This window comes from Seriola dumerili, unplaced genomic scaffold, assembly GCF_002260705.1.
Source record: "Seriola dumerili isolate Sdu_G_001 unplaced genomic scaffold, Sdu_1.0 BDQW01008410.1, whole genome shotgun sequence".
Taxonomy (NCBI): Eukaryota; Metazoa; Chordata; class Actinopteri; order Carangiformes; family Carangidae; genus Seriola; species Seriola dumerili.
This window is the reverse complement of record NW_019182665.1, coordinates 18,205-41,661: the sequence shown is the minus strand read 5'-3', so window position 1 is coordinate 41,661 and position 23,457 is coordinate 18,205. Positions and strand designations below refer to the sequence as shown.

The following is a 23,457-nucleotide window of genomic DNA, read 5'->3' as shown; positions in this document are numbered from 1 at the left end:
GTATATTGTTTCTAATATTTTCCTTGTTGATGCATAAATCATTATTATTAATTAATTAATTATTATTATTATTATTTGTTTTTTTGTTCCGGTGATGAAATAAATCCATGTCAACCTCATCTTAGGTTTTGAAATACTGATTCTCCACTTCAGGGGATAGGATTACAGTCCAACACAGCGATGAAATAAATTTACATTCACCTGCCAATTTATTAGGTACATCTAGATGAAACTAAAGCAGTGTAATTCAACCGCTTTGCAATAAATCTTATCTTAATGAGGATTATTTTGTTCAATTCTTTATTGAATCGGTCAAAAATGATGTTTGTTTTAGTAGTCTTTTTGGAGGGTGTAATATGTGAAGCTGTTGAACTGTACTAGGTTATACTGACAGGTGTTCCTAATACTTTGTCCATCACATTTACACGAATTAAGGGTTGGCAAAATATTAGGCACTCAGTATAAATCTGCTGAATCAGGAGCAGTCAACTGATAAGCCTGCTAAAAAAAAAAAAAATCCTGCATTGATTTAATGTAAAATATACACTCATTATTTTCTGTGAATGTAACTGGTGTTAGGGGAGCAGAAGTACCATGTTTCACTATTTACAGCTAAGCTTACAAGTTAATTCAGAAAAGTCACGTACTGTCTCTCCCTGTGCAGCCTATGGTCTTTCTAGATTTTTCTAGAAGTATCGCCCGTGCCTTCTGTGGGAGCAGGACCGAACCATCTCATGTAAGTAGAGGGGGGATACGGAGGCTCTCTGAATATTTACTGTTTGCCAAGAACAAGAAAAGAAAATGAAACCGTTACTTTTATGAGTATTTAACAAATAAAATATTAAATGTATGACGATTGATTGAATAATTTAATACTGATGAAAATTAACTAATGCTCTAATATTGTTTTAGTGCCCCTGTCAGTCACGGACTATTAGGATCGTCCAAACCTTCCCGTTCTTTTCATACGGCGGGAATCTTCAAATCCACTCATCGTCCACGTAATCTGCTGGACTGCAAGGTGTAAGGTGTTTGCTCTGAACCTGAGAGGAGGAATTTCGGGCGTTTTTCCTGGACTCTGGCGCCATTGTGACCAGAACAACGAAAGTATATATCCACAACTAACAGGTAAAGTGACCAAGAAATTTTATTTCAATTTGTATTAGCTTGCCAGTTGTTAGCAGCTACATTCATATGCGCATAGTGATTGAAATTCACGCCATTTTGTTGGTTAACTTCTGAAACAAGTGATTTTTCCATAAAAGTAATGGGTTGATCTTTTATTTTTAATTTACCATCACTTATCTACTTTAATTGAACCCCCTTTGAACAGCACTGCAGTGAGGCATTTAATTTTATTTATTTATATATGACCTGTGAACAAGTAGGCACATCTTGCAATAATCTCAATTTAGTGGCATTTGTCAAAACTCTGGCAAATAAAACCACAACTGAATAGCTTGGCGCCACTTGAGTTCAGTAAGGAAATGTGGTCTGAAGTCAGCTTCCTGTTTGGTGTTTCCTAGGAAAGAGAAACTTAACTGATCTGTATTATCATTGTGTTTTTGAGAGGGAGGGGAAAGGATATTAGGATAAGGATATTAAAATGGGACAAAGTGGAGACAGGCAGAAGAAACAAGGAAGGACAAAATGTGTGAAGGAAAGGCAGGAAAGTAAAGTAAAAGCACAGGCACATCGCAGTAGTGTGAATGGGTTAAACATAAAGAGCGGGAAGCAGAAGGTTGGAAATTGCGACATAGATTAGTTGTCTGATTTGGTGTGCGGTAAAAAGGATCTGACTGCACTGCCCAATGCCCTTGACACTTGTTTGTTGCCAGCCCATAATGTGTGCTGAGAGTGAGTCATTTCCTCGTTTATTACACATTTAGCAAATTTGGCTATGTCCTGAACTTTGATCTTTATTGTTTATCTGTGGTAGGGAGTGAAACTCTGTGCTCCTTTAGTCCCTGGAGCCTAGTACTGATCTGTAACCACTCCCTACGAGTTTGGGTGAATTAACCATCACAGTCTGTTTGTGTACTGGAAGCCAAGGTGACTCAACTCTCCCCAACCAGGATCTCTCTGGAATAAACTGCGTATAACTTACTCAGTGGGCTGGTAGCAACATGTCCTTATCAATGTCAAGGTGCCACTGAATTGTCTTTGTTTGATAAAATGAACATCAGTCAATTTTTTAATTTGAAAACTAGGTGTAAGATGTGAGTTAGCCAAAACCTGTTCATTGCTTAAACATGTCGTTTTAACATCAACTAATTTTATTTTTGTGATGTTAGGTGTAAATGCCTCCCAAAATGCCTCCCAAAAAGCACAAAGGGCAAAAGGATATCAGTTCCTTTTTTCCGAAGAAAAGTGTAAGTAACCATTTCTGTAATCAAGGCTTAACAGACATTTATCATCTTTAATATTTGTGACTTGTGTAGCCTTAATTTTGGTTAAACTTAAGCCATACTTCTTATGCGGGTATCTTTTCTATTCAGAAGTAGCCACAGCATGTCTAACTGATTTGTTTGTGTATGCATGTTTTTATTAGGACGATCCTGGCAGCAGCAGTACAGAGAAAACACAGCTAGGTGGAGCTACAGCCTCTCAGGTGAGCTCTCTAGCATTGAGAAATGGTTTCAGGTTTATGAGGTGATTGAATCATGATTCAATATATAACACAGTCCAGCACAACACCACCATCCACTCTGACCTCAATGATAACATAAAGTAGAATCGTAACCTTTTTGACAGTGTCAGCGAAAGTAGACTACATGTAAGTATACAAGTTTTCCTTTTAATGCAATCACATTCATACAAAACACAAGCAAATGGCTCTTATATTAAAGAGAGATAGCCATCCACAAAAAGAAGTTTGGTAGGTTTTAAATGATAAGACATTACAGTTTAAAATGAAGACAAAGAAGTATTTGAGTAATTTAAAATCAATTAGTTGCTCCTCGTGCATGAGCACAAAATGCAATAAGAAGCCGCTCTTGAAATCATTGTGCCATTTTGCTACTGGTGCTACTACTTTGAACATTTCATGAATGAGGTTCATGATTTTTTAACATTAACTCTAAATCTTTTTCTCATTTTGCAGAATGCCACAGGCTTTCAATGGAAAGTGAAGGAAGAGAATGGCTTTGACGTGAGTAGACTGTGATGCACAGAATAAGCAGCATTTTTATCAGAACAAGGGCATCTAACCTTTGCTTTGCTGCTGATTTCCTGCAGGGCGAACATTCACATCATTTCACAGTGAAATTCAGTCGACATGGCCCTAAGGAATACACCGTGAACTGTCATCAACCTTGCACGGTGCTCGAGGCAATAAAATCAACTGAAAAATACAAGGAGAAGGTTAAATGTGCAGATGCAAAAGTTATAATTCAGCTGGGTAAAGAGGATAAGGAATCTATTGTGCCAACACATTTCCCTTGTTCTTGTATCAGTGATGATGAGTGTCTGATCATATCATGTAAAAAAGAAACGATCGAAGAGGCCCAAGAGCAACAGAACAAAATAATTTATCCAAGAGACAGATATATAGTCTTCTTCATAGATACCATAGGAGGCGTGAACGCCAAATCAAAGGAGCTTTTTAGAAGCAGTGTTGTCAAACAGTACAAGACTCTCTGTGTTTATGGAGAGAAGGGTATGACTGTGGAAGCAGCTCTGAAAAGAGACGGTCGCTTCATTGATGACCTCGGCAAATTTAGTCTGTCTGACAATGAGAATCCAAATATTCTCACTGACTGTACAGTAACAGTTGACAACCTTGATCAGAAATTACTCAAGATATGTCTTCCACTGAACAAGAGAAAAAGTGATGAAAAACAACAGGAAAAGGAAGGTGCATCAAATAATTTACAAAACGAGCATGAGACAAGGTCAGTCGAAGATGTAGTGAAGCAGAGTGGAGTCAGTGTAAAAACAGCAGTAGAAAAGTCGGGCAGCGACAACACAGACGAGATTTATGAGATACTGTGCCAGCAGTTTCCAGATCTGAAAAAATGGATGGAGGAAAGATTCTCTGGTAATTCGTATGAGGAAGAATTGACCCTGAGGAAGGAAGACTTTGGAAAGATCCAACAGTCTTTTAGCGAAGTTCACAGAGTCAGGAATCTGCTGAAACTGGGCGAGTCAGTTTGTAAAGTCGTTGTTAAGGATGTTTGTCAGGGAACAGGCTTTGTGCTGTTTGATAACTTTATCCTGACTAATGCACATTTATTTGAAGATAAGGTTGATGTCAAAAAGTTGCAGCTGGATGTAGATGTGTGGGCTCTATTTAACTATGATGATCCTGAGCCTGACACAAACTTCTACCACTTCAGTTGTGAGAAAACATTAATTGACTTTGATGTTGAGCTAGATTATGCCATACTGGAGCTCAACCCTGAGGGCCGAAGCAACAAACAAAGAAGAAAGCCAAAGAAAATAAAAGTACCACCAGGGCTCCTGAAGAAATTTGGTCCATTGCCTCTGAAGGGTGAAGCCTGTATCATTGGTCACCCAGAGGGAAGACTGAAAGAAATGGATTCTACATGTATCATTGAGAAAGAGAAAAGGCTAAAGGCTATCAATGATCATTTACAGCCTTACACAGACAGTAAGTTCATCATCCAGTCAATCAATCAAGTGCTCAAAGCTCAAGGCATTGAAAACATAATGATGGGTGGAAGGGATGCAGAAAAAGTAGTGACCTATAACACTTTCATGTATCACGGCTCCTCTGGCTCCCCAGTGTTTGATGCTCTTGGCCGAGTTGTTGGTTTGCACTCTGCAGGATTTACCTACGATACCAGTATATTCGACCCAAAGCGTAAAGAGAGTGTTATAGAGTACGCCCATCCTCTGCTTACTATATTTAAAAAGTTTGTGGGTAATCTGATGGAAAAGGAAAAAGAGCAGCTGTTGACGAGAATTGAGAAGGAAGCGGAGGAAAACAAGCACCTAAAAGAGGTACTCAAGGCTGAGAGAGCAAATCATGAGGAGCCAATGGAGACAAATTAGGTATAAATTAGCTTCTCCAGGAAGTCGCTAAACACATCTGGCTTGACTTTCTTCCTGTGCTGAGACACACCTTAGAAAGCAGCTGAGGCCAGCCAGCCATTGCTTGTTTTCTATTTTATTTTATCTATCTTATTTTAAATGTTTTTACTTATTCTATGCCTCTGTAAACCTCTTTTGAAATGCTTTGTTTTTGTGTTTTAAATGAAATTCCAGGCCATAAACATATTTGTTCTTAATGTCTTGCCTGGTGTAAAATAAGGGTTAAATAAAAGTAAGAACTATATATCATGTACTTAAGGTCTTTTTTATATAATTCTTTGCCTCTGTAAACCATTTTGAATTGCCTTGTGTCTGAATGTTTTTTTGTTAATAAACTTGCCTTTGCATGGAAAAAATGCAGATCCCTCATTCATTTAAATGAGACCACTGCGAGAGTGGCCAACAAACATATGGAGACCCCCGGTCAGCGAGCCAATGTAAAGACAGTAAGGTGTCCGTATGTAAGATGCGTTACTTCCTTTTTTGCCACTAAAGTAAAAAGGTAAATACGCTACTACTTTTATGGTTAATGCTAACGAAAGACTGTAAGCTTTACTACTGTAGGGTATGTTTTGGTACAAATTGTTAAAATTTTGATAGACTTGTTGGGGAATACGAGGTTGGATGTAACAAGGTGATCACAGAGTTATATCTCCAAGGTAAAACAGCTAAACAAGGAGGCACTAACATCATTGTAAAGCCTGGCAGTGCCAATAGAAACGCAGTACTTGTGTGGGAGGAACAACTGCTTTATAAACTGCTGAACTGAAAGTTGGGTTATACCTCTTCAACCAAATCCAAGGTAAGACACCCAAGTTCATTTTTTTAATTTACAGGTTTTATAATTATGGTGTTGTCTATAATGAATAGAATAAAATGTAAGATGATGTTTCCATGTTTTCAAGCAAAACACCCTTAAAAATGTTAACTACTTAGTTCATTTTGATTAATCGAATAACAAATGTAATTATATTTTCTTTCTCTTGCTCAAGTTTCGAAGAAAGTTGTCTCCATCCATTATGCTTATAAACCTACAGCAGTGAGTGCTTCAGCCCCTACCTGAGAGTTCGACCTGTTGTAGCCTGAGCCTGTTTGTCTGGATTCCACGGTGAGTTATCTTTTATGTAGTGATAACAAACACAGTACCTTGAGAAACCACAGATATGCAGTAAAACTACTTTTACTGCATACTGCACACATTGATTCATTATAATATTTTTTTAGTGCCCCTGTCATACGGCGGGAATCTTCAAATCCACTCTTCGTCCACGTAATCTGCTGGTTTATAAAACTGAAGGTGTTTGCTCTGAACCTGAGAGGAGGAATTTTGGTCGTTTTTTCTGGACTCTGGCGCCATTGTGACCAGAACAAAGTACATCCACAACTAACAGGTAAAGTCACCAAGAATTTAAGCTTAAATTTTGTATTAGCTTGCCAGTTGTTAGCAGCTACATTTATAAGTACATAGTGATTGAAATTCAAGCCATTTTGTGTGGTGAACTTCTGAAACAAGTGATTTTTCCATAAAAGTAAAGGATTGATCTTTTATTTTTATTTTACCATCACTTATCTACTTTAATTGAACCCCCTTTGAACAGCACTGCAGTGAGGCATTTCATTTTATTTATTTATATATCACATCTTGCAATAATCTCAATTTAGTGGCATTTGTCAAAACTCTGGCAAATAAAACCACAACTGAATAGCTTGGCACCACTTGAGTTCAGTAAGGAAATGTGGTCTGAAGTCAGCTTCCTGTTTGGTGGTTCCTAGGAAAGAGAAACTTAACTGATCTGTATTATCATTGTGTTTTTGAGAGGGAGGGGAAAGGATATTAGGATAAGGATATTAAAAATGGGACAAAGTGGTGACAGGCAGAAGAAACAAGGAAGGACAAAATGTGTGAAGGAAAGTAAAGTAAAAGCACAGGCACATCGCAGTAGTGTGAATGGGTTAAACATAAAGAGCGGGAAGCAAAAGGTTGGAAATTGCGACATAGATTAGTTGTCTGATTTGGTGTGCGGTAAAAAGGATCTGACTGCACTGCCCAATGCCCTTGACACTTGTTTGTTACCAGCCCATACTGTGTGCTGACAGTGAGTCATTTCTTTGTTTATTACACATTTAGCAAATTTGGCTATGTCCTGAAATTTGATCTTTATTGTCTATCTGTTGTACAGAGTGAAAATCTGCGCTCCTTTAGTCCCCAGAGCCTAGTACTGCTCTGTAACCACTCCCTACGAGTTTGGGTGAATTAACCATCACAGTCTGTTTGTGTACTGGATGCCAAGGTGACTCAACTCTCCCCAACCAGGATCTCTCTGGAATAAACTGTGTATAACTGACTCAGTGGGCTGGTAGCAACATGTCCTTATCAATGTCAAGGTGCCACTGAATTGTCTTTGTTTGATAAAATGAACATCAGTCAATTTTTTAATTTGAAAATTAGGTGTAAGGTGTGAGTTAGCCAACACCTGTGCATTGCTTAAACATGTCATTTTAACATCAACTAATTTTATTTTTGTGATGTTAGGTGAAAATGCCTCCCAAAAAGCACAAGACAGGAACGAAAAAGAAAGTGAAGAAGGCTTAACAGACATTTATCATCTTTAATATTTGTGACTTGTGTAGCCTTAATTTTGGTTAGAGTTAAGCCATACCTCTTACGTGGGTATCATTTCTATTCAGAAGTAGCCACAACATGTCTAACTGATTTGTTTGTGTATGCATGTTTTTATTAGGACGATCCTGGCAGCAGCAGTACAGAGAAAACACAGCAAGGTGGAGCTACAGCCTCTCAGGTGAGCTCTCTGGCATTGAGAAATGGTTTTAGGTTTATGAGGTGATTGAATAATTTGGAGTTTTTACATAGATGGTGGGAACAAAATATTAGAAACACGATTCAATATATAACACAGTCCAGCACGACACCACCATCCACTGTGACCTCAATGATAACATAAAGTAGAATCGTAACCTTTTTGACAGTGTCAGCGAAAGTAGACTACATGTAAGTATACAAGTTCTCCTTTTAATGCAATCACATTCATACAAAACACCAAGCAAAATGGCAGAAACATTAGAAAACAAAATGTCGAAGCAAATGGCTCTTATATTAAAGAGAGATAGCCATCCACAAAAAGAAGTTTGGTAGGTTTTAAATGATAAGACATTACAGTTTAAAATGAAGACAAAGAAGTATTTGAGTAATTTAAAATCAATTAGTTGCTCCTCGTGCATGAGCACAAAATGCAATAAGAAGCCGCTCTTGAAACCATTGTGCCATTTTGCTACTGGTGCTACTACTTTGAACATTTCATGAATGAGGTTCATGATTTTTCAACATTAACTCTAAATCTTTTTCTCATTTTGCAGAATGCCACAGGCTTTCAATGGAAAGTGAAGGAAGAGAATGGCTTTGACGTGAGTAGACTGTGATGCACAGAATAGGCAGCATTTTTATCAGAACAAGGGCATCTAACCTTTGCTTTGCTGCTGATTTCCTGCAGGGCGAACATTCAAATCATTTCACAGTGAAATTCAGTCGACATGACCCTAAGGAATACAACGTGAACTGTCATCAACCTTGCACGGTGCTCGAGGCAATAAAATCAACTGAAAAATACAAGGAGAAGATTAAATGTGCAGATGCAAACATTATAATTCAGCTGGGTAAAGAGGATAAGGAATCTATTGTTCCAACACATTTCCCTTGTTCTTGTATCAGTGATGATGAGTGTCTGATCATATCATGTAAAACAGAAAAGATCGAAGAGGCCCAAGTGCAACAGAACAAAATAATTTATCCAAGAGACAGATATATAGTCTTCTTCATAGATACCATAGGAGGCGTGAACGCCAAATCAAAGGAGCTTTTTAGAAGCAGTGTTGTCAAACAGTACAAGACTCTCTGTGTTTATGGAGAGAAGGGTATGACTGTGGAAGCAGCTCTGAAAAGAGACGGTCGCTTCATTGATGACCTCGGCAAATTTAGTCTGTCTGACAATGAGAATCCAAATATTCTCACTGACTGTACAGTAACAGTTGACAACCTTGATCAGAAATTACTCAAGATATGTCTTCCACTGAACAAGAGAAAAAGTGATGAAAAACAACAGGAAAAGGAAGGTGCATCAAATAATTTACAAAACGAGCATGAGACAAGGTCAGACGAAGATGTAGTGAAGCAGAGTGGAGTCAGTGTAAAAAGAGCAGTAGAAAAGTCGAGCAGCGACAACACAGACGAGATTTTTGAGATACTGCGTCAGCAGTTTCCAGATCTGAAAAAATGGATGGAGGAAAGATTCTCTGGTAATTCGTATGAGGAAGAATTGACCCTGAGGAAGGAAGACTTTGGAAAGATCCAACAGTCTTTTAGCGAAGTTCACAGAGTCAGGAATCTGCTGAAACTGGGCGAGTCAGTTTGTAAACTCATTGTTAAGGATGTTTGTGACGGAACAGGCTTTGTGCTGTTTGATAACTTTATTCTGACTAATGCACATTTATTTAAAGATTATGTTGATGTCAAAAAGTTGCAGCTGGATGTAGATGTGTGGGCTCTATTTAACTATGATGATCCTGAGCCTGACACAAACTTCTACCAATTCAGTTGTGAGAAAACATTCATTGACTTTGATGTTGAGCTAGATTATGCCATACTGAAGCTCAACCCTGAGGGCCGAAGCAACAAACAAAGAAGAAACACAACCAAAATAAAAGTACCACCAGGGCTTCTGAAGAAATTTGGTCCTTTGCCTCTGAATGGTGAAGCCTGTATCATTGGTCACCCAGAGGGAAGACTGAAAGAAATGGATTCTACATGTATCATTGAGAAAGAGAAAAGGCTAAAGGCTATCAATGATCATTTACAGCCTTACACAGACAGTAAGTTCATCATCCAGTCAATCATTCAAGTGCTCAAAGCTCAAGGTACTGAACACATATTGTCCGGTGGAGATCTAGCAGAAAAAGTAGTGACCTACAAAACCTTTATGTATCGCGGCTCCTCTGGTTCCCCAGTGTTTGATGCTTTTGGCCGCGTGTTTGGTTTGCATAGTCTTATATTTGCTTATAACTTTGGAGACCAGCCACACATTGTCATGGGATGTGCCTATCCTCTGCATATTATGTTTAAACAGTTTGTAATCAAGCTGAAGGAAAGTGGAAATTATGAACTGTTGAGCAGAGTTGAGGAAGAAGCAAAAGGAAACAAATTCCTAGAAATGATATCTCCTCCAACTCCATAGCGTGAATATTTTAGAGTTGTCCGGTACTCTTCCAAAGTTTGTGAGAAATCTGAAAGAAAAGAGGACTGTTGAGGAACTGTTGAAGAGAGATGAGGAGAACACATTTAAGCAATACCTTAAAATCTTATTTTCATATCTAATATTTGTATTATTTTCCCCCTTGATTTTAAGATAAGCGTTTTGATGTTTCAATCAAATAATTCTATTGTTAATTGGAGAATTTGGGAATTAATCAAGAGAGTAACAAATAATTGTCAGTGTGTTAGTATTTGCAGTTCATAAGTCCTTAATTTAACCGTTATGTTCTATGACGTTGCACAAGATTTAAGAAGACAGAACAGAAACTAATGTCAGTCTGTGTTCTAGGTTTCACTTAACTCCAACTTCATGTTCTCCCCATGTTCTCCCTCTGTCCACAAGATGCCCCCAGACATTTATCTGTTTCCCTGCTCACTCACAAACCTGATCCCAGTTCCCTCATCACCCAGGCCAGTACTTGTTGTCAAGTTGTTGTCAGACACCTGAGTTTTGTTACCTGTTGTGCTTGTTTGCCTGTCTGTTCGTCTGTCTGCCAGTAAGCTTGTTTTTAGATATTAAAAGCTTCTTCACTATCATCCAGCCTGCCTGTGTGTATTTGCGCTTGGGTCCAACCTTCCTGTGTTGCTACCATGTGACACTTTAAGCTTGTTTGTGAATGCTGGTCAGGTTTTATGTTTGAATGAGAACCATTGTGGAGACGGTCTGGTGCTCCCAGTGGATGGCGAGCATTCAAGCTCAATCCCAAGGTACCCAGAATCAATATGATCAATGAAACAGTCGGCTGAGGACAGTCTGCTCTGCGGTAGGATTGTGTCAGTCACCTGAATTGGTACCAGCTTGAACTTGAAGGGTGCATGCTGTCTGAGTAGGGTTCAGAATTAATTGCTTATTCATAACCAATGATAAGATTTTTGAGCGATTAATACTATCAGTTAAAATATCCTGGGGCTATTTGTCTGACAGAAAATTGAAAATGAACATCACTAGCCGTGACCAACCCAACCCTTTATAGATGGGACCCTCAACTGAAACAAATATAAATAAAACAAATAATATTCCAGGCATTAAACATCCTGCTCATGGTCCTCCATCATTCACTGCCTGGCAGGTAAGGCTGGTTAAGGGCGGAGGGTTTCGGTAAGTCAAAAATAAACTGAAGCTATTTTCTAATCCCTGTATCTCATTTACTACATGGTTCCTTTTGAAAGGCCCACACCTAGATTTTAGAAATGCTCCAGATTCTTATAAATGTAGAGCCGGTTCCATGTAGAGGTCTTCAGTGCATAACAATGAATCACCATTGTCACTGAATCAAATCAATGTCTTAGCGCAGTGGAGCGCCTGGCTGGCATCCAAGTGTCATTTTCAGTTGAGCTATGATTGACAGTATGTTGAAAATGAAACACACAGAAACAACCATAATCCGATCACTCAGACATAATTAATGAGCTACTGAGCTAACCTAATGTGCACTACGTGTGTACGCTAGGTACATACTGAAGTGTGGGAAGCGATTAGAATGAGAAAATTGATTCGTGATTGGGGGTTATCACTATTTGCAGATAGCAAAAGTATTGTAGTGAAAACTTATGAAAACTTCTGGCCTGGGTCCTCAGGCATTTATACTAAATGCGGATGTAGCACCTGACATACATGCTCTATAAAACCCAGACTGGGGCCTATATTCTACTGTTTACGTGAGGTAATCAAGACAAAAGATAGTTTGTCATTTTTATAACCTGATAACTTTTGATTAATTAATTTCAAATTGTTTTTTTATTTACTTACCCACCTAAAACCTAAAGATATTAAAAGACAGAGACATACATCACATCCTTACACACGGCAGCTTTGAGTGAGATAGTTTTTTGTTTGTTTGGTTTTTAGTATAAAAACATTAATTAATAAATTGATTTTCAGAATTGTTGTTAACTGTTTTTCTCTTTGCAGTGCAACTGAAGCAGAAGAGGTAAAAAATAAAACGCTTTGATATTAACAATCTCTGTATATATTTCAAGTGTTAAACCATAATAACTGCTCATGGTCCTCCATCATACTGCTGATGAGAAAACAAACATTGTCAGTAAGTGATGCTGGTTAAGGGTGGAGGCTCTCAGTAAATCAACACGAAACCAAAACGAGTTTCTGATTCACTAATCTCATTCAATGCTTTTCCCCTTTTCTTTGAAAGACTCTAGGTTTTAGAAATGCTTTGGATTCTTATGAAGTAGAACTGGTTCCATTTAGAGGTGTTGAGTGCAGTGCACTGAGTCACCATTGTCACTGAATCGAATCAGTATCTTTGAGCAGTGGAGCTTGTGACCGATGACTGATTAAGAGAATGTTATGTGCTCGCTAAAAGCACATTGAGAGATGTTGAAAGCCACTGAAACAATCATAATCTGATAACTCACGTTTTGCTCCGAATTCTAAGATCACTGTGATAAATGTATTATCTCAATCCTCATCTCTTATGTACAAAATCTGTTTAACAAACTGTGAAAGAGTTCATTACATGAAGCCCATGAGGTCGAGCTACTCACATTAACTGTTTTTCTCCTTGCAGTGCAAAGGAACTGCTGATAACTGCTCTGACAATAATAATCTGACCAACAGTCAAGTTAAAGCCTATATTATTGGTCACCTAGCAAGAAGAGTGAAAAGAAATGGATCCGACGTATCATTGAGAAAGAGAAGAGAGTACAGGCGGTCAATGATCATTTACGTCCTTACAAAGGCAATCTGTTCATCGTCCAGTCAATCATTCAAGTGATCACAGGTAAAGGCATTGAAAACATAATGGTCGATAGAAATGATGCAGGAAAAGTAGTGACCTTCGACTTTCATGTATCACGGCTCCTCTGGCTCCACAGTGTTTGATGCTCTCGGCCGAGTTGTTGGTTTGCGCACCGCAGGATTTACCTACGGGTTTCCAAAGCATACAGAGAGTGTGATAGAGTACGCTCATCCTCTGTTTACTATAAAAAGTCTGTGAGTAATCTGAAGGAAAAGAGGAGCTGTTGGAGAGACTATTTAAAAGAGCTACTCGAGGCCGATCCTGTTGAGCCAGTGGTGGTCAGACATTCAATTGAGAGGCTCCTCAGGAAAGTAGCAAAACACATCTGTTCACAACTGTGCCTCCTGTTTTTTATAGACTCAACAAACTAACTTTGTATTTTTGGGGGAGAGTGAGCTGGATGCTAACATGTTTTTTATATCCATCTGTAAATGATTTCTGTTGCTGTTATAGCACAGATTTTAATTCTGGGAAGCTGTTTGGTGTACTTTTAACCATCTACTGTTAACTTGTTTGTAAAAGGTTCAGTGTGATAATCATAAGTGTTTAAGGATTTGTTACCTGTTTATTTTTTCTCTCTGTTTCCTGTTGTATTATCTTTGCATGATGTTAAAACTTTTTTGGTTCTCCTTGGTTCTCAATTTCCTGTGATTTATGTTCTTTTCTTCTTCTTCTTCTAGGCTTTATGTTACTGTTACACCATTTCCTGCATTGACGAGACAATCTTACCTGCTCATGTAAAAAGGACGGTGCAAATATAGTCATAGCTGAGATCAGATAGTCTTAAAGCTTTATTGTGTGGTGAAAAAGGGCAAAGCTTATTACTTATTAATTACAAATTATGTAAAGTGAAATTAAAGCCTAGAGTGTTTCTATAGTGTTCACCTGACTGATTGTTTTAACAGCACATATAATGACATCTTATACCCTTTTCCGCAGTGATACATGATGGAAGACCAGTGGGACAATATACCCTATGATCCTTTACTCAGTACATGAATTTATTGGCATTTATATCACATGTTTGTCAGCACTTCTGAGTCGTAAATAATGATTTCAAACCACAGAAAACTGATGGATAGATTAACCAATTCAAAATTAATTAATTAAACTTATTTTAAGCTTTTATTAAAACTGACACATGAATATTATTTCTTCACACGCTTGGGTGCAGAACAGAAGAAAATGGGATAAAAACAAATAGAATAAAAGTGTAAACAGAGCACACAGAAAACATGTCTGTCCTCAGCTGCTGTTAGTTTTCCTGGTGTTGTCTCAAGGCTGAGGCTCTTTACTGTTGCCAGAATTGGTCTCACAACCACAATTACCACGTGTTGTAGCATAGATGACAAAGCAACAGCTCCATCAAGTGGCCATTTCACCTCACTACCAGCAAAATAACTGACATCTTAATTTATAGTAATTTATAGAATAGCTTGGTCTGATTACTGCAGATTTTTCCAGTTAAATTAAGTGATGAATACAAACAACAACAAAAAACCTCTTTCCATTGACTGTTCACTCCTCTCGTGTCCTCTTCTCTTCTTCCCATTTCTCTAACTGCTTAGTTCCTTATCCTTGTGCTGCCTTTCCTGCTCACCGTTAATCCAGATCACTTTCTCATTCATCCCAGTCTCCTTCTCCTCCCAAAGCATTGCGGAGACTCCTCCAGAACTCCCCCCTCCGCTCCTCCTCCTGAGGCCACTCCAGGTACGTGGTGGAGCTCATGAGTTTGCGCAGTTTGCAGAAGCGTTTGGGGATGTCGTCCTTGGACAGCGGCTCCAGCAGGATCAAGATGGCCGGCTCTCCGCCGGCTTCCCCATCGAAAAGCCAGAAGTGGGAGAAGTCCAGCTCGTAGCGACACCAATCAGACTGGACAAAATTTTCAGAGAGGATGAAGACAGTCCGCCGGCTGCGCTCCATGGCGCTCATGATGTTGTCCACAATCCACTGTCCAGGAAGGAAGTCCCGCTTGTGGAGACACAGGGTCAATGGCCGGGCAGTTCTGTAATTCGCAGCGTCTCCATCGATCTCCCTGTAGAAGTGTGCACAAGAAAACAGGTGATGTTTCGACTTAAGTTGTGGTAGGTGGGATTCAGTCAGCTGCAAAAGTACATAACACTGACAACTTCCTTACTTCTAATTAGTAAGTCATTTTTCCAATTTGTACAACTGAACATGAATGCAGATTTTGCAAAGTGTTTCAATATTTTCACTCATCAGACTCCTGGCACTGAGATATCATTTTAATTCATCATGTTGCTCAAGTGGTGGATGTTAGAAATAAGAAGAATAAGAATCTGGCAAACAAATGGATAATTCCTTTCGGGCTCATCCAAACATTTTAAATATCATGTTCAGTGAAGATTAAACGACATTTGTTGAGGGGAACGGTAGAAAAAATAAATTGCCAAAAGATACAAAATGAGTGTGATACTGATGGAGTCATCTTGAGCTACTTAGTAGTGTTAAAAATAAAAGATTGCACAAAAAATGTTGAACTTACGTTGGCTCCTCCAGCTCAGGTACCAAGTAGGTTTCCACCCAGCCAGTGTCTCTTTCACTGTAGGAAACAAAGGCATCAAAGGATAGCAATGTTTCTGAATCTGCCCCATCTCTGAGTCGCCGCCGGTGCCGGGAACTATGCTTGGCCTTCAGCCACGCCCATGTCATCTTGAGGTACCAGAAGGCATGGAGGCGCCATAGTAAGACGCTCACCAGAACCCCAACAAACAGCGCCACCCCGCAACTCACGGACACGAACAAAACCTGGTGGCACACAACAACCGAGAGGCGGACTTGACCCACTGATTTCCCCTGCAGGTAGAAGGGAGAGTCGCAGACGTAGCTCTCCTCGTCATCTGTTAAATGCACATCACCTTCCTTAATGCCGGACTGGAGGAAGGCGACAAAGTCACAGGAGCAGACAAACTTGTTCTGACCCGCCTGGAGATTCTGGAGTCGTGTGTATGACTGAAGATCTGAATGGCTGAACACGTTTAAGGTGTTTGACTGTGGAAGAACAAAGAGGGGTCACCCTGCAGAATACAAAGAGGACTTGAAGCAGGAATATGATATGTGATGGTTTTTTACCTGTATGGTCAGTGTTTGCAGATTGGGGAACAAGTATCCTGAAGGCAGCCTCAGAAACTTATTCCCAGAGAGGTGGAGCTCCCTCAAGGCAGGCAGGGCCACAGTGAAGTCTTTGAGATTATTGTTGCTCAGATCCAACACCTGGACATGATAGAATATGAGGTAAAGGGTTTTATCAGTGAGTGTTTTTGTTGTGATGGTATCAGGATTACTGCCGAGTGGTCCAGCCTCAGTACCTCCAGAGTTGCAGGTAGACATAGAGTAATGTTGTCAAGTTTAGCCCCGGAGATGTTGAGGTATCGCAAGGTGGAGGGCCAGGAGCAGCTTGGAGGCATGGAGTTGTAGTTGGTCCTGCTGATGTCCAGGTGGGTCAGTTTGTAGAGCTTTGCTACCAGTTGGCTCAGTGTGGACAAACTCTGGGCACAAGTTGGACAATGGCAAATAAGTCTTTAGACTTCAGGTAGTTTACTTTTCAAACCTGGCATCTTATTTTTAAGGTATTTTCAGAGTATGACGGGTTAAAGTTAAACAGTGAAGTTTCATGAAGCCACCTTCAGAGCATTTCCACTGATGTTTAAAACTCGGATGTCCTTCAGTGTGCCGTTTCCTTTGCACAGTGTCTCGATCAGAGTCATGTCGGTCAGCAGGTTGTCAGACATGTCCAGGTACTGAAGGTTCACCAGAAGGCCGGACGTGATACAAGGCATCACAAACACCTGAGGGTAAAAATCACACTACTCAGTGATTCATTATTGGCAGCTCAGTGGTGTAGTGACTACTACAGGGATAATTGGCATGCTACTGTGGCTAAATGGTAACCTCCTTGCTAACTGATTATACTGTGGCACAAGCCAGTCACAGTAGAGAGCCAACGTCACATCCACACTACCCAAAACCCTCTGATAATTTGTCAAATCTCATTGATGGTCGATGGTCGATTACCCCGGCGTTTATGACGGACACCCTCCTGGGGTACTGCAGCAGGAACCCCAGCTCGAGAAACGAGACAAACTTATAAACATCCAGCACCACGACGTTTCGTACGAAGAACTCATCGATGCTTTTTTGATCGGTCCAGCTGGCTTTCTCCCACCTAACAACAAACAATAACAGTATTCATGCAGTCAAATATCTCTCTGTGAAGTGTATACGAACAACCAAGTGTTCCAGCACTTGAGTCCAGAATTCAGACTCAAGTCCAGCTGGTTATTTTCAGGATTTTTAACTCGACTTGGACTTAGGTACCGATGACTCGGATTGAACTCAGACTCAAGCATTGTCTGCATTCGGTCTTAAAAGTTGGAGACAAAGACTCAGCCCTTTTTTGTTAGTTTTTTGTAATAGGCCATAATAATTTGGCATAAGATTTTGATAGTCATATTAATACCGTAAAATTATTCAGTGGTGAAATGGAAAAAGCTGTGTCATTTGATGGAGACCTTTTTTATTTGTATGTCAGCTCTTTAGCTGTACCTCAGACTCGAAGACTAAGGACTTGACACCCAACTCAAACTCAAGGTATAGTGACTTGACCGCAACACTGTCAACAACTTTTTTTAAATCATGCAGATGCACTGATTGCCTACCTGCCCTCGCCCGTCAGCGTGACGCCATCAGCTGATAAGGAGGTGAGTGGCACACCATTGAAAACCTCCAGGAGGTTGACAATGGCCTCATCAGAGATGGAAAGGTTACGAAAGGTTATGTGCCTGGGGAGAGAGAAAAGAGTGATTGGTTGGTTTTTCAGCCAAAAGCAATATTTTTGCCCTGTGGTTTATTACATTGTTTGTATTTAGCGTTCTCCAAAACCGCTAAAACAGATTGGGACCCCACCTGACCCTCCGCCTGGCTGTTTCTCTGAGGGGCTGAACAGACCGATTCTCAATCATATGAAGGTCTTCCAGAATGATCGGCGTCTCAGGATACGACACGTCAGCAAGCACAGCCGACGTTAAAGTTATGTTTGTAAAAAAAGGTCCATGGAGTCTCAAAGTGACATGACCCAAGGGCCAAACATACGCCAGAGCACCAGGCTCATACCTGCAGAGAGGGGAGGAGACAGGAGAGTGAAAGCAGAGAATTAAAGAAAGTTTTGAGAGGTGATTAAGAGGATGTTGCTGTTTCTAGCTGGTCACTAAGAAAAAAACAGCGTCAGTTCCAAACCTCAACAGGTTGTTGCCATGCACGGTGAGCTCCTCCAGCTGACTGACTCCAGCCAGGGCTCCCCTCTTTAGCTCCTCCAGAGCCGGACCTCCGAACGCCAGCCTCCTCAGCCTGACTAGCCCCTGAAACACTGGAGCAGAACCTATGCAGCTGGAGGAGAGAGGAAGATGGATGTGGACACACGTATGCCATGTGGAGGTTTCTCCTCGGTCTTTGTACTATAACCTGAGCTCTTTTACCTGTATGGGTTGTTGAGCAGGTTGAGCTGTTGCAGAGCTCCTAGCTTGCTGAACCATGTGGGGTTGAGAGCAGTCAGATGATTGTCAGACAGATCTAGTTCCTCCAAGTTCCACAGAGAGTCAAGCGCTGACGGTTGTATCACAGCTAGTCTATTACCTGGAGTACAGTAATATCTTTGTATCAGAAATAATTTACATTCTGATAAAATTTTATCAGGGATTTCACAGGGGTCAACATTTGGGCCACTGATTATTATCTCACTCATTATTGTTGTTGCTGTTATTCTTGTTATTGTTATTATCATTGATAAAAATTATCGTCATTGTTGTCGTTGTGTTCCCCAGGTCGTTAGTTACTCTGGTCCTGGTCTCCAGAACCAACCACTTGACGACCAAATCTCCATTTATATCTTGTCCATTTTGACTTAAAGTCTGAAGTTCAAAGTTAATTATTGATATTGATCTTATTTCACAGCAAAGCACGGACGAGAGGACTCCATCTGCTAATGAAGACCATGTGATGTAATCAAAAGCTCCAGAACAGCACCTACTCATAGCTTAGAGGTGAGTTTGTTTTTGTCAGTTTTTTATTACATTTAAAATTAAATTACAAAATAGTTCATTCATTATTTATAATTAAGAAAAATGAAAGAAAATATTCATAATATTATCATGAATAATAGTGTAAGTTAATATCAACATATTTAATATAGTGTGTTATTATATCATATCATACTTTATACTGTATATTATTCTACTTAGGGCTGTCACAATATCTGATTTTTACTACGCGATAATCGAGGCCATAAGAATCCAAAATAACTTAGTAACTTAAATTATCTAATATCTGTAGAAAATAAAAAATAAAAAATCCTGTCATTCAAATTGTTATTAACTTTGTTACTGATCAGCGTTACCATGGAGACTCAGAGCCCTCAGTTGCATGTGGCCGGTCAGGTCGTCATCGTTCACCACGGTGATGTTGTTGAAGGAGAGATCCAGAGTAAGAGCACGGTCCGTTACCATGGGAACACGGGTGAATCCGTCATGGGAGCAGTTACAGGAGAGCCGCAGGTCACAGCTGTGGCAGGATGGCCTCTCAGGGTCTGGGTTCGACCTCTGACCCCAGCACAGGCCGAGGAGGAGGAGGAGGCGGAGGAAGAGGGTGAAATGAAGGTTGGTCTCTCGCCCCATACTGTAGGAAAAAAAACAAAATCTGGAGTGAGACACAGTGGATGAGTCAGAATCATTGAGTAGCAGCAGGGAAACGCAGAACAAATCCAGGGAGGAAGTGGAATTTGATAAAAGAGGAAGTCTTTAACACTTGATTATAACTTTCACAAAGCCTTTACACGCAAAAACCACTTTCCCAGTGAGTGAAAACCCCCAGAGGATTTCAATTTGTCGCACATCCTGTGCCCTATATTCATCAAGTTGTACGGGCACCAATCCTGTGATTTTTCTGATTGAACATGTGATAAAAACCGGATTAATATTAAGACATCTCGAATGCTTCAGTATTTTGCAACATGCAGTATAGGAAAGTTTATACCAAATATTTCATTTAGTTATTTTGATTGTATTAATATATGCTTAATTGAGGTGTTATTCATATAGATCAGTATGTACTTATGACACTCATCTTTATTAAATATTTGTTGATCAAATTTATGTTGAACTGTTGTTTGTTGTGACATTTAAACAATTATATTTGCTATCTTCATATTCATGAGAAATGATCTGACTTATACAGAGAAGATAAAGTTATGGCCCCCAAACTAAAATAAAATTTAGCTGCACAGTATTGACCAAAAAAAAAAGATCATATACATGTTTGTAAGATTTTGTAAGATGATGCTATTTTCCAAATATTTAGCGTTTGCTGGAAAGTCCCTGTTTTCAGTGTGTTATACAGCCCTCATTCGGTCAAGTGCTTCCCTTATTTTCTTATCTTCAACAGAGCAGACAGTTCCAGGTGTCATAACCGCTGTTGTTAAATGGAGAGATGATAACGGAGACAGTGATCACTCAAACTTCATGTAAAACCATTTCATTTTCTTGTTCTAGGATTTTAGCATAACTTTGTTTTTGCCTTATCTTATTTATTTATTTATTTATTTTCCAAGATGATTCCTGATGACGAGATAAAAAAATTTGATAATGATTCAAATTGTAAAAGATGAGAACAAGTTAAAGATTTGTTTTTTATGACTGCGTGGAGAGGAAGTAAAGATCTCAGGGCACTTGATGACTTCTAACCAAGTGTGAAAAGAGGTAGTGAGCATGAAAATGAACTCTCAGGAGGAAACCTGCAAGAGTGTGTGTCTGTAAAAGAATGTAAAAAAATAACTACAGTAGATTCTTCTTTTCTGCATGTCTTGTTGAATTTGATCTGATGATTATGACCCATAAAACAAGCTGAAGTGAAGCAGCACAATGTAGTATTATCCTGTAATTGGTATCTGTTATATAATACGCTGTAACCAACGTATGAACAGCGCTGTGACCAAAATGACTTCCGCTCTGACTTTCTGGCTTTCAGACTCAAACCAACACTTCCCCTTTGCCCTTAGGCTTGATCATTTACTGCCACAACGCTGATATGGGAGATATTTAAAAATCACAATACAGAATGGTAGATATAGTAGAAAATCTGACCAGTATCATTATAACTCAAATGTATGGTCGTCAAAAGGTCCTCTTACTGGATTTCTCACAAAAGTCAAAATTCAAATTTAGCTAATAAAATAAATGTACAAGGATGAGCAGATCTTTGTGTGGAGGAAAAAAACCCTAAGAGATCCACTCCAAAATAAAAATGCTTCACATGGGATGAGATTGAAATCACAGTAGAATCAATAAGTTTGCTGAGAAACAGTTGGTAACTGCTGCTGAAAATAGTAAAAAAGGTTAAAAAGAAAAGTTTTCCAGATGGAATTAAATGTTAATGTTAAAATCAACCCTCCTCCTTTAGAGATATAAATCCAGTCGGACCAAACAGGCGTAATTTATAAACTGGCATCTGAATGAATCATATCGATTTCTTATTTACCTTTAACTGACGGTTTTGTCTTTCCAGTTACTTTTACACTGACAGATCTGAACTCAGTTAAACTAGATGGTGCCTGAGTGAGCCAAACAATGTTGGAGGAAGCAAGGAAAGCATTGAGGCAAACCTTAAACGTAAGCACAAGTTTATACCTACAGTGATTAAGGAAAAGAAGAAAAGTTCTTACCTTTAATTAATCCGCACAGTAACTCACAATGTCACTAAAATCTGATTGTGTTGTATGTGTTGTGCTGATCAGGGTGTCAGCTTGGACACTGAAGTAAAACATGAAAGCAAACATCAGCTAATGAATCATCTTGGTGCACGCTCAGTTCCTCTTTTTTTATCACAGCCAGTTGCTTTGGGAGTTTGAGTGAAAAACGTCGAAAAATGTGATGAGAAGCATCTTTTTTGTTTGTTTGACGCAAATGGTGTCGCAAAGAGTTTTAAAGTGTAATTGCCTCCCTGTTTTATTGCGTTTATTCACACAAAACTTAAACAGTCCCTGTGAAACAGCCGTCTATTCCGGTGTAATTCACAACCCTGCCACCAGATGGAGCCAGACTCCACTTTAAAATGTGCTCAAGTTGCAGTTAAACCCTTGTTGTTATAGACTGGACAAATAAGTGTGATTGTTACAACCAATTACCTAGAAATTTAATCAAATTAGACGATATTAAACAAACCTCAGCAATAATAATTAAAAAATAAAAAAGATATGAGATGACAAAGATTGTGTATCTAGAGTTATTCTCTCTCAGATTATTGTAATCATGAAGTTTCAGTTAGATATTTTTTACATAATAAGATTGTTGTGCGTACAGTCCATGCAGACCTTCGTGGACTCAGGAAGACGATGCATTTATGTATTGACTGTTGCAACCATGGAAACCATGAATTGAATTGTACTCTTAGTCTGGAGAAACTAAGAGTAGTCGAAAACTAGCTGCCACATCTGTGAGGAATTGGAGGTAGTCCAGAGCTGCTGCAGGTATCATGCCTCGTTACATCTGGTTTGCAAAAATATAGTGATAATGAACTTCTACAATATTTTGATGGTGTCCAGTTAGTAAGGATCAAATCAGCTCACCAGCTGATGCCACTTCATGTCAAAAAAAATTAGCATTAGCAGGTTACCGACACACTGGTCAATCCATTCCTTACACAACGCTCCTGTGGTTTTGGTTTTTTAATGGAGACCTAGTACGTTCTTACTGCTTGCAAAGATATTATTGGACAATATCTGTTCAGGGGTAATAATAATAATAATAATAATAATAATAACAAAAAGCAGAATCCACAGGCAGCCTGTTCCAAAGTCTCGAGGGTTTGATAGCAAGGGCACAATCACTCTTGGTCACCGACCTAGACTTAGGAACAACCAGAGGAGCCATGTCAGAGGACCTCAGATTGCGACCTGGTACATACAGGAGTAGGATTCAGGCAGATAGCTAAGTGCCAGGACAGAGAGAGCTTTAAAAGTTAACAATACAATCTCAAAATCTAAATTTGACTGGCAGCCAGTGAAGTGCAGCTGAAACTGTATTAGCAACCGGTCAACATGGACGATCCCTGAAACACAAGACAAGGGAAAGATAAACCTACAGGCCAGGGCGCCACCACCAGTTATTTGTTTTTTTTCTTTTGTTTTTTTGACATGAAGTGGCATCAGTTACTCACTGGTAATGATACTTATGTAGTTAAAAGGTGACAATGCAACAGCAGCACAATAAAGGGCAGTATGGGAAATAGGTGGAGTATTTTTGATGCAGTAAG

The 23,457-nt window shown here is 39.3% G+C and overlaps 2 protein-coding genes and 1 long non-coding RNA gene across 3 annotated transcripts; 2 read left to right on the top strand and 1 right to left on the bottom strand.

Moving 5' to 3' along the window:
* Window positions 1–2,549: 2,549 nt before the first annotated feature.
* On the top strand, window positions 2,550–3,270 carry LOC111240021. Its single transcript, XR_002665899.1, has 3 exons — window positions 2,550–2,611; window positions 3,104–3,151; window positions 3,238–3,270. It is a non-coding gene; the product is annotated as an uncharacterized LOC111240021 (long non-coding RNA).
* Window positions 3,271–3,444: 174 nt separating this feature from the next.
* LOC111240017 (protein FAM111A-like) lies at window positions 3,445–8,493 on the top strand (the record flags this gene model as incomplete). The annotated part of the gene is made up of 4 exons (XM_022769974.1): window positions 3,445–4,965; window positions 7,236–7,304; window positions 7,797–7,856; window positions 8,431–8,493. Coding segments are annotated over 4 exons (1,713 nt in total), but the record flags the coding sequence as incomplete, so codon positions are not given.
* Window positions 8,494–14,757: 6,264 nt separating this feature from the next.
* Window positions 14,758–21,950, bottom strand: LOC111240019 (toll-like receptor 2 type-2). The gene is made up of 12 exons (XM_022769977.1): window positions 21,869–21,950; window positions 19,550–19,827; window positions 18,633–18,789; window positions 18,394–18,543; window positions 18,064–18,270; window positions 17,817–17,939; window positions 17,173–17,323; window positions 16,782–16,946; window positions 16,467–16,646; window positions 16,231–16,371; window positions 15,644–16,149; window positions 14,758–15,172 (listed from the first exon to the last, which is right to left on the bottom strand). The coding sequence occupies exons 2-12, from the start codon at window positions 19,824–19,826 to the stop codon at window positions 14,758–14,760; spliced, it is 2,472 nt and encodes an 823-aa protein (XP_022625698.1). The 5' UTR covers window position 19,827; window positions 21,869–21,950.
* Window positions 21,951–23,457: the final 1,507 nt, after the last annotated feature.

Coding starts and splice junctions, on each gene's coding strand:
- LOC111240019 (XM_022769977.1), bottom strand. CDS start 19,826: ATGGGGCGAGAGACCAACCTTCATTTCACCCTCTTCCTCCGCCTCCTC. Junction 18,790..19,549: donor GAGGGCTCTGAGTCTCCATG/GTAACGCTGATC, acceptor ACTGTACTCCAG/GTAATAGACTAGCTGTGATA. Junction 15,173..15,643: donor CCTGAGCTGGAGGAGCCAAC/GTAAGTTCAACA, acceptor ACACTTCTACAG/GGAGATCGATGGAGACGCTG.